Genomic DNA, 11,944 nt, shown 5'->3' with positions numbered 1-11,944 from the left:
CTAACCCTGACCCTAACCCTAACCCTAAACCCCCTTAACTAACCCTAACTCTAACCCAAACCCCTAAATTCCATGGTTAACAAAAAAAAAACGCATGTGCAAAAAAACGCATACATGAGCATGCCAGTGCGCACGTATGCGCATCCATAGGCTATAATAGCCATTTTTAGCGCAAAACGTGCGCATGCGCTTTTTTGCAGGGCCAAAAAATGCAACATGCTGCGTCTGGAAAATACAAACGCACACCCCAAAAAAACGCAGCGCATGAAAATCGCATACGTGCGCTTACCAGCGCGCAGGTATGCGCACCCATGTTAAATATAGGGGAAAAAACGCATGCGCAGGTATGCGTTTTTTTCCAGCGCAAAAAAACGCAAATGTGAAACCAGCCTTATATGGGTATATTCAGGTGAATTATGGGGAAAGTAGCACTTTAAAAAAACTCACAGCATCAGAGCACAGTAACACATCAATAATGCATAAAAGTGTCTGTGAGAAAATATTAAATCCACATGACATTTAATATGTGCACTTTCCTACATTCATGTGTGTCACTTAGTGATACCACACTGAAGGGGGGATTCATTTCTGTCATGTGCTCTGTGCTCCTTTCTGGGGGGCAGACAATGGCTGGGAGCTTATGTTCCTGGGGATGCTAGATTTCTCCCACCATGTCAGTGTATGCTGAGGTGTTGTCAAGTGGGAAACTTGCTCATAGCAACCAATCACAGCTCAGCTACTTTTAACCAGCTCTGGTGAAATGAAAGATGCTTCGTGATTGGTTGGTGATACACACATACATACATTCATTTTTACAGTCATATGTTAAAGTTTGGGCACCCCTATTAATGTTAACCTTTTTTCTTTATAACAATTTTGGTTTTTGCAACAGCTATTTCAGTTTCATATATCTAATAACTGATGGACTCAGTTATATTTCTGGATTCAAATGAGGTTTATTGTACTAACAGAAAATGTGCAATCTGCATTTAAACAAAATTTGACCGGTGCAAAAGTATGGGCACCCTTATCATTTTCTTGATTTGAACACTCCTAACTACTTTTTACTGACTTCCTGAAGCACTAAATTGGTTTTGTAACCTCATTGAGCTTTGAACTTCATAGCCAGGTGTAACAAATCATGAGAAAAGGTATTTAAGGTGGCCACTTGCAAGTAGTTCTCCTATTTGATTCTCCTATGAAGAGTGGCATCATGGGCTCCTCAAAACAACTCTCAAATGATCTGAAAACAAAGATTATTCAACATAGCTTTTCAGGGGAAGGATACAAAAAGTTGTCTCAGAGATTTAACCTGTCAGTTTCCACTGTGAGGAACATAGTAAGGAAATGGAAGAACACAGGTACAGTTCTTGTTAAGCCCAGAAGTGGCAGGCCAAGAAAATATCAGAAAGGCAGAGAAGAAGAATGGTGAGAACAGTCAAGGACAATCCACAGACCACCTCCAAAGACCTGCAGCATCATCTTGCTGCAGATAGTGTCACTGTGCATCGGTCAACAATACAGCACACTTTGCACAAGGAGAAGCTGTATGGGAGAGTGATGCGAAAGAAGCCGTTTTTGCAAGCACGCCACAAACAGAGTCGCCTGAGGTATGCAAAAGCACATTTGGACAAGCCAGTTACATTTTGGAAGAAGGTTCTATGGACTGATGAAACAAAGATTGAGTTATTTGGTCATACAAAAAGGCGTTATGCATGGAGGCTAAAAAACACAGCATTCCAAGAAAAACACTTGCTACCCACAGTAAAATTTGGTGGAGGTTCCATCATGCTTTGGGGCTGTGTGGCCAATGCCGGCACCAGGAATCTTGTTAAAGTTGACGGTCGCATGGATTCAACTCAGTATCAGCAGATTCTTGACAATAATGTGCAAGAATCAGTGACGAAGTTGAAGTTACGCAGGGGATGGATATTTCAGCAAGACTATGATCCAAAACACCGCTCCAAATCTACTCAGGCATTCATGCAGAGGAACAATTACAATGTTCTGGAATGGCCATCCCAGTCCCCAGACCTGAATATCATTGAACATCTGTGGGATGATTTGAATCGGGCTGTCCATGCTCGGCGACCATCAAACTTAACTGAACTGGAATTGTTTTGAAAATAGGAATGGTCACAAATACCTTCATCCAGGATCCAGGAACTCATTAATAGCTACAGGAAGCGACTAGAGGCTGTTATTTTTGCAAAAGGAGGATCTACAAATATTAATGTCACTTTTATGTTGAGGTGCCCATACTTTTGCACCGGTCAAATTTTGTTTAAATGCAGATTGCACATTTTCTGTTAGTACAATAAACCTCATTTGAATCCAGAAATATAACTGAGTCCACCAGTTATTAGATATATGAAACTGAAATAGCTGTTGCAAAAAACAAAATTGTTATAAAGAAAAAAGGTTAATATTAATAGGGGTGCCCAAACTTTAACATATGACTGTATATATAGAGATTAGACCCGTGACCCTGGAGTGCAGCAGATAATTAACTGATTAGTTTTCCATGAATCCAGTTTACTGTTGCACCATGTTGATGAGCAGGTCACAATTTGGTACAAGCTGAATCCATGTACCCATCCACTCATGTGTCAACATTTCAGGCTGGTTGGAGAATTTGTAAGAACCTAGGACATCTAACTTGCTTTATATTTGGTGGAGATGAGAGGATAAAGTTGACCATAGACATTAGATGTTGTCTGGATCTTATCACTATTTTCTGATCATGGAGACTGTTCATTATAATATGAGCCTACAGGTGGGATTTATGCAGGATTTGGAAAAAAAAATATAAAGGATGGACAACGTTTTGGCCTTTCCCTGACCTGATCACCGCCTATGTGCTATGGTTCATAGGAAATACGGGGGCTGACCATTTCCATATGCTAAATTGCCAACAAATCTCTAAATTGCCTAAGTGCATGCCATGGTATTTTGCACTATTCTTTTGAGGGGCATCCACTACTACAGAACACCAAAGTCTTCTAACTATTGTTGAGTGCCAACCAGAAATTGTGATGAATTTAAACAAGAGACCTGCAGCCAAGTAATAACTACTGCTGTTACGAGCGTACTTCGGCTTTGTCATGTTCATTTATGATGTTTTTTGTTCTTCAAGCAACTTCATTCTGTCAGTGACTTATTTGTATTCAGGGTGAAGATCTGCCGCTTATTAATTATACAGAGACATATATGAGGGGTGATGAGTGGTGTAAAGAGGAGATTCCTACAGATAACTGGACAGGTGAGTAGTTGCAGCTAAATGCCGAGAAGTCACAGGCCCGTATAATTAGGTGTTGAATTTTTTTATGACTTGTTCGTAGAAATTATTGTGATGTGGAATTTAAAGGGAATCTGTCACCACATTAGACCTAAACTATTAATATGGGCATACAGGTTATAGAATGCTGAGGTCAGTGTTGCCTGTATGCCTCATATCAGATGCCTTGTTGTTGAGAAATCATCTTTTATTACTTTATGGATAACATCTGCAAGGAGTTTGTATGTTCTCCCCGTGTTTGCGTGGGTTTCCTCCGGGTACTCCGGTTTCCTCCCACACTCCAAAGACATACTGATAGGGAATTTAGATTGTGAGCCCCCATCGGGGACAGTGATGGAAATGTGTGCAAACTGTAAAGCGCTGCGGAATATGTTAGCGCTATATAAAAATAAAGATTATTATTATTATTATTTATGTAGATGAGCTCTTCCAGACTCTGGGGAGGCTGTTGCCTGGGAGAAGACTCTGCCTCCAAAGGTTATTTTAAATGAAAGGCAGTGTTACCAGTGTGAGACAAGTAACTAACACAGAATCAGAGAAATTCAATTTGTTGCAAACACTTTTTTTGCTTCTCTTTCAGCTTTTTCTCTCAGTTTTTCAAGTATTCATGTATAGCTCTCCTTATCATTTTTTGCTCGATAAGTAGTATATGTCTTATACTGTTATACACTTTTCTCTTATACCACTCTGCTTTTGCTTATATAGGTTACTTAATCTGTGACAGATGTGGTGACAGATTCCCTTTAAGGACAGAAATATTTTTTTTCCATGTAGAAAATGCAGTGCTGATCCCTGTACTCTCTGTTGTGGCCGTACACATACAGTGGGAATAATAAGTATTTGATACACTGCCGATTTTTCAAGTTTTCCCACCTACAAAAAAATAGAGATGTCTGTAATTTTTCTTACCTACACTTCACCTGTTAGAGACAGAATCTAAAAAAATCCAGAAAATCACATTGTATGATTTTAATGTAATTAATTTGCATTTTTTTAAACCTTTTATTTATTGAATAAAAAAAAAATCTTTTACATACATACAGTGCCTACAAGTAGTATTCAACCCCCTGCAGATTTAGCAGGTTTACACATTCGGAATTAACTTGGCATTGTGACATTTGGACTGTAGATCAGCCTGGAAGTGTGAAATGCACTGCAGCAAAAAAGAATGTTATTTCTTTGTTTAATTTTTTTTTAAATTGTCAAAAGTTTATTCAGAGGGTCATTTATTATTCAACCCCTCAAACCACCAGAATTCTGTTTGGTTCCCCTAAAGCATTAAGAAGTATTTCATGCACAAAGAACAATGAGCTTCACATGTTTGGATTAATTATTTCTTTTTCCAGCCTTTTCTGACTATTTAAGACCCTCCCCAAACTTGTGAACAGCACTCATACATGGTCAACATGGGAAAGACAAAGGAGCATTCCAAGGCCATCAGAGACAAGATCGTGGAGGGTCACAAGTCTGGCAAGGGGTACAAAACCCTTTCCAAGGAGTTGGGCCTACCTGTCTCCACTGTTGGGAGCATCATCCGGAAGTGGAAGGCTTATGGAACTACTGTTAGCCTTCCACGGCCTGGACCGCCTTTGAAAGTTTCCTCCCGTGCCGAGGCCAGGCCTGTCCGAAGAGTCAAGGCTAACCCAAGGACAACAAGGAAGGAGCTCCGGGAAAATCTCATGGCAGTGGGGACATTGGTTTCAGTCAATACCATAAGTAACGTACTCCACCGCAATAGTCTCCGTTCCAGACGAGCCCGTAAGGTACCTTTACTTTCAAAGCGTCATGTCAAGGCTCGTCTACAGTTTGCTCATGATCACTTGGAGGACTCTGAGACAGACTGGTTCAAGGTTCTCTGGTCTGATGAGACCAAGATTGAGATCTTTGGTGCCAACCACACACGTGACGTTTGGAGACTGGATGGCACTGCATACGACCCCAAGAATACCATCCCTACAGTCAAGCATGGTGGTGGCAGCATCATGCTGTGGGGCTGTTTCTCAGCCAAGGGGCCTGGCCATCTGGTCCGCATCCATGGGAAGATGGATAGCACGGCCTACCTGGAGATTTTGGCCAAGAACCTCCGCTCCTCCAACAAGGATCTTAAGATGGGTCGTCATTTCATCTTCCAACAAGACAATGACCCATAGCGCACAGCAAGAAAACCAAGGCCTGGTTCAAGAGGCAAAAAAATCAAGGTGTTGGAGTGGCCTAGTCAGTCTCCTGACCTTAACCCAATTGAAAACTTGTGGAAGGAGCTCAAGATTAAAGTCCACATGAGACACCCAAAGAACCTAGATAACTTGGAGAAGATCTGCATGGAGGAGTGGGCCAAGATAACTCCAGAGACCTGTGCCAGCCTGATCAGGTCTTATAAAAGACGATTATTAGCTGTAATTGCAAACAAGGGTTATTCCACAAAATATTAAACCTAGGGGTTGAATAATAATTGACCCACACTTTTATGTTTAAAATTTATTAAAATTTAACTGAGCAACATAACTTTTTGGTTTGTAAGATTTATGCATCTGTTAATAAATCCTGCTCTTGTGTGAAGTTTGAAAGCTCTAACTTATTTGCATCTTATCAAACCTGCTAAATCTGCAGGGGGTTGAATACTACTTGTAGGCACTGTAAATGCAAATATTACCTGAAGCATACAAGCTAATGACAAAGATTAACCAAAGCCTACTATCATATGCGTAGTATGCTGTTATGAGATGGTAGGTAGCAAAATACCTATTACAGTTATAATTACATTGATTCAAAAAGAAAACAAATCAAAAACTCGGAAGTGGGAGGGAAGGAGGGGAGAGAAAAATGTGTTATGATTGAGTCACCGAGGAGGAAAAAACAAAACACAAGCTCAGCCCAGAAAATCAGAGAGGTTGGAAACTAGCGGATTCCTATCACACAACTAGCAGTAGCCGTGGAGTGTTCCTACGGTGATCCTAGATACCTCGTCACAGCCGGAGATCTACAGAAGCCTAAAGAGAGAAAAGGGAAAAACTGACTGCCCCAGAGCAGACCCCAAAGCAATAGGCAGCTCCCAACATATAATGACGGTGAAGCAAGATGAAAACACTAGCACAGATAGAAAGATAGGTTGAGCAAACAATGGGGCCCAAGCTAACTAAAAAGGACAGGACAGAAAAGCTGCTGTCTGCAATCCGAGAAAACCCTGCTAAAAATATTACCAACACAACTGATAAGAAAAAGGACCCTGAAGTCACTAGACTTCAAACCCTATATCAGCACTCAGAATATTCTGGAAGCAGAGCAAAAGAGAACACTGATCAAGGAAAAAGAATCCAGCACACCCCCGGCCGGGGATGGCTGAACTCCAAAAAATAAAGTAAACAAAACCAAAACTAATAAGTTCAACTGCAGAGCAAAAACTTATCTTTGGGAAACAGGAATCAGACTGGTCTCCAAGAATCCAGCAGAGAAATCACCAGCGACTCAGAAGGGCGTCGGCTGCCTTATATCCAGTCTGAAGTTCCCGTAACCCAGTCACCATCCACCAGATCAGGTGTTTGGTTTCTTTCATCTAAATCAGCCTCACTACCTTCCTTCACCAGAAGAGGGAGATCCTCGGACACAAAAGATGAATGAACAGATGAGCTCACAACAAATATGCATTTTATTGCATGAATTAAGTATTTGATACAATAGAAAAACAAAACGTAATATTTGGTACAGAAACAATTGTTTGCACTGCAGCAGGGATTTTGGCCCACTTCACCATACAGATCTTCTCCAGATCTTTCAGGTTTCGAGACTGTCACTGGGAATTGTTGAGTTTCTGCTCCCTCCAAAGATTTTCTATTGGATTTAGGTCTGGAGACATGCTAGGCCTCTCCAGGATTTTGAAGTGCTTCTTACGCAGCCACTCCTTAGTTGCCCTGTCTGTGTTTTTCAGGTCTTTGTCATGCAGTGAGACCCAGCCACTACACATCTTCAGTGCTCTTACTGAGAGGACGTTCTTGGCCAAAATCTTGACCCCAATTCATCCTCCCCTCCATACGGTGGTCATCCTCTCCCCATGACAGAAAAGCGCCCCTTAAGTATGACGTTTCCCCCACCATGCTCAACGGTTGGGATGGTGTTCTTGGGGTTGTACAAACCCTTCTTCTTCCTCCAAACATGTCAAGTGGAGTTGATACCAAAAAGTACTATTTTGATCTCATCTGACCACATTACCTTCTCTCATGCCTCCTCTGGATCTTCCAGATGGTAGCACGGTGGCTCACTGGTTATCACTGCAGCTTTGCAGCGCTGGGGTCCTGGGTTCAAATCCCACCAAAGACAATATCTGTATGGAGTTTGCATGTTCTCCCCATGTTTGTGTGGGTTTCCTCTCACACTCCAAAGACATACTATTTAGGGAAATTAGATTCTGAGCCCCAATGGGGACAGTGATGATAATGTGTGCAAAGCGTTGTAAAATAAGATGGTGCTAAATAATCAAAGCATAAAAAATAAGGATTTTAATGCATGACAGCGTAGTATGTTACTAACAGTAATGTTTGAGACTATGGTCCCAGCTCTCTTCAGGTCATTCACCAGGTCCTCCCATGTAGTTTTGTGCTGATTTTTGACCTTTCTCAGAATCATCCTTATCCCATGAGGTGAGATCTTGCATGGAGCCCAGACCAAGAAAGATTGACCATCATCTTGTGTTTCTTCCATTTTCTACTAATTGCAACAACAGTTGTTGCCTTCTCACCAAGCTGCTTGCTTATTGTCTTGTAGCCCTTCCCAGCCTTGTGCAAGTCTACAAGTTTGTCCCTGGTGTCCTTAGACAGCTCTTTGGTCTTGGTCATGGTGGAGAGGTTGGAGTGTGATTGAATAACTGTGTGGACAGGTGTCTTTTATACAGGTAATGAGTTTAAACAGGTGCAAGTAACACAGGTAATGAATGCAGAGTAGTAAGGCTTCTTAAAGAAAAAGTAATTCTTTCTGGTTGGTAGGCGAGCAAGCAAATACTTCTTTAATGCAATTTAATTATTTTCAAATCATACAATGTGAATTTCTGGATTTTTTTTTAGATTCTGTCTCTCACAGTTGAAGTGTACCTACAATACAAATTACAGACCTCTTCATTCTCTGTAGGTGGGAAAACTTGCAAAATCATCAATGTATTAAAAAATTATTTTCCCTACTGTACGTAATTGCTGCAGGCAATCTCTGGCCACAGCTAAGATGCTTTAGTCTAAGCTCCAGTCAGTGACTGGCTGAAGTGATCACCTGTTTAACCAAAAGTGGAAGAGGCAGCATGGAGACTGGTGGGGGAACTGATCAATAGTGGAAGAAGAGCATCGACTCTTTGCAAGTTCATAATATCTAACAAGAAAAAGGCTACAGACTTAGCAGCTATGTATATTGGCAGTACGTCATGCACCAGCATAAAACACTAGGGAGAAAGTTGTGCAAATAGGGTCTTATCCGAAATACAATTATAATTATTAATCAGATTATGCAAACCTTTCCTTATCATCCTTCATGCACCAGCATGAACAGATCAAGGATAGATGGAAAGAATACACGGAGCACCTCTAGATGAACGACTTAGTGATATGGGAAGAAACTGAGACTGGAAATGATAACGAATCGAACATCTTGAAAAATGAAGTTGTTGCTGCAATAAAGCTTCTGTCAAGCAACAAAGCGCCTGGATTTGACAATTTTCCAAGAGAGCTAATAAAGTTCTTCTGAAGCAGCAGCTGATGTCCTCACATGCCTGTATCAACAGATATGGATAACTGGTAAGTGGCCCAAGGACTGGACAAGATTATTCCTAGACTGTGGTAGCTATTGGACTATTGAGCTCCTACCTCATGCCAGCAAACTACTACTGAAGATCCTACAAAGACGGCTACAGCCTTACTTTGACAAAGAGCTGCCACAGGGACAAGCAGGTTTCAGAAAAGGCAGAGGAACAAGAGATGTAACTGCTAACATTAGATGGATAATGGAAAAGGCCAAATAATAAAGCAAGATCTATTTTTGCTCAATCAACTGCAGCAAAGCCTTTGACTATGTTGATCACCAGAAACTTTAGAATACCATGAAGGATATGGGTGCTCTGAAACATCTGATCAGCCTCATTAGGAACCTTTAAATTGACCAGGAAGCATCAGTCTGAACGAAACATGGCGACAAGGCATGGTTCAAAGTAGAGTGAGGCGTCAGACAAAACTGCATCTTGTCACCATTTTTCTTCAGTTCATATGCAGAAGCTATTTTCAGGAAGACTGAACTTGCCAGAAAAGAAGAAGGTATCAAAATTGCTAGACGAATCCTCTACAATCTTAAATACACAGACGACACAACATTGATAGCAACAAATGTAAATGGAATGAAGGACTTATTGCGGAGTGTCAGGATGGAAAGCTCAAAAATGAGACTCCTACTCAATACAAATAAGACAAAAATATTGACTACTGCCAGATATGACCAGGACACATTTGAGATGGATGTTGGCATACTGGAGGTTGTAAAAGACTTCAACCTACTCGGATCAATGATCACTCATGATGCAGTGACTACAACTCTGAATAGGAGAATAGCTATGGGCAAATCAACAATGAAGTCACTGGACAAGGTCTTCAAATTGAGGAACATTTCACTAGTGACGAATACACGGCTCGTACATAGGGATGATTTAGCGAATCCTGCTTTGAGCAGGGGGTTGGACCAGATGGCCCAGGAGGTCCCTTCCAACTCTACGATTCTATGATTCTATGTTTTTTTTTCTGTACTAACATATGGATGAGAAACCTGGACGATAAAGAAACAAGACAGAAGAAAAATAAACACCTTGGAAACGTGGTGCTGGAAAAGGATGTTATCAATACCATGGATGGCAAGAAAAACAAATCAATCTTGGAACAAATCAAGCCAGACATGTCACTTGAAGCAAGGATCACAAATCTATGCCTTGCCTACTTTGGATACAACGTACGAAGAGAGTAATCACTGGAGAAGGACATCATGGTCAGAAGAATAGAAGGAACAAGGCAAATAGGAAGACCAGCAACCTGATTGCTTGATACAATCAAGATAATTGCGGAGAAGATCCTGATGGATCTATTTAGGCTGGCACAAGATCAATCTTCCTACAGAGAGTTCAATCATAAAGTCGCCATGACTCGAGATGGAGCTGAGGGTCATTAAATAATAACATGCACCAGTCCTATCCAGGTCTCAGAAGAATCTGCTCATAAGAGGTAAGTATGTTAAATTAGCCCTTATAGGATGGGCCTGCAGGTCCACAGAATGAGATTTTGGAGGATGTCTGGAAAAAAGATTTGTATAACTGTAATCCATCGTCACATAGAAAGGTTGAAATGTCAATATTAGTCACTCTATAGAAACCTTCCTTCAGTGTAGGTATGTGCTACAGAAAAACACATACTGTATGTATGGTTGCACAACTGCTGATGCCTTTTGTGCTTTTTCATAGCCTTTAATCAAAACGTGGGGGAATATTACAAGCTGGTAGTGTATTAAACACTAAAGATTACATGGTACATGAATAATCACTCATCCAACAGTAGGAAAGAGACAGGAACAGCACAGAAAGGCATAATATTAAGAAAAGAATAATATAATAAAATGCTAATAGAGGGAGATCCGTCTTATCATTCATACCTTTTGGTACTCGTATATCAAGATCTAATATCCATTTTGCCTTTATATTGGACACATTCTTTTCCAGTCTTCTGCTCATGAGGGCTTGTGAACGTTTTCTATTTCAACTACATTTAACACAGACACATCACTAGTGTGAACTTATCAAGAAATGTTGAAGTTCTTTCTCACCCTGCGAAAAGGAACCGTATAGATGTGGTGTTATTTGATTGAGCCCCTGATATGTTCTCGGCCACTCTTTTCTTTAGAGTCCTAGTAGTGTGTGTAACTGATTATGTATTGTTTATCGCAATTCCCACGTCTCATTAGCTACAAGATTGCGATATTACAATTTTTAAGGGTATGTGCAGATGATCAGTAATCGCTGTGGGTTTAACGTTGCATACTTATGCAGCCTCCAACCCGCAGCAGACAGATGTTACATATAAGTGGAATGGGATTCAAGAAATCCCATGCCCAGTAGGTGTCCACGAACACCCGCCACTTACCTACAGAATCTGACATGCGGCATGTCTCTCCAGACCGCAGCATGTCAATTTCTCTTGCGGAGATGCTAGTTTCTGCAAGAGAAATTTCACCTGTAGAATGTATTGAATGCGGTGAATCCGCGCGGTTCAGTCAACACATGCGGATTCACCTGCGTTCAATACACGGCAGCAAATTAGGCGCAGTAAACAAGCGCTGCTAGTTCCTGATCGTGTTTTTCAGCAATTTACATAAATTACATTTCTGAATGCCACAGGAATAAGAGCCCCTACATGACCACCAGGTAGCTCTGTTTTCCCTGATTTGCTCTTCCTTAAATAAACTATGGAGATACCTCACATGGCAACATGTTTTTATGTCAGTATAAATCATTTTTGAAAGCGAGCCAAGCCACATGACTTGGAATAAAAGCCAAACCAGAATCTCTTTTTGCAGAAACGTGTTTTGGGTGTTGCCCCTCCTCAGTTCAAAGCAGAAGATCTGATTTGGATGTATGAGAGGCCT

The 11,944-nt window shown here is 41.0% G+C and overlaps 1 protein-coding gene across 1 annotated transcript in view; it reads left to right on the top strand.

The window, feature by feature from the left end:
- LOC141051164 (uncharacterized) overlaps nucleotides 1-11,944 on the top strand; it is a 195,163-nt gene that overhangs the window by 61,524 nt on the left and 121,695 nt on the right. Inside the window, 1 exon segment of the mRNA XM_073548028.1 lies at nucleotides 11,349-11,382. Within this exon segment, the coding sequence (XP_073404129.1) occupies nucleotides 11,349-11,382 (34 nt within the window).

The sequence above is a fragment of the Dendrobates tinctorius genome, unplaced genomic scaffold (assembly GCF_039654945.1).
Source record: "Dendrobates tinctorius isolate UK_male_01 unplaced genomic scaffold, ASM3965494v1 ptg000155l, whole genome shotgun sequence".
Lineage (NCBI taxonomy): Eukaryota > Metazoa > Chordata > Amphibia > Anura > Dendrobatidae > Dendrobates > Dendrobates tinctorius.
Note: the sequence above shows the minus strand (reverse complement) of the source record. Positions and strands in the feature narration are given on the sequence as shown.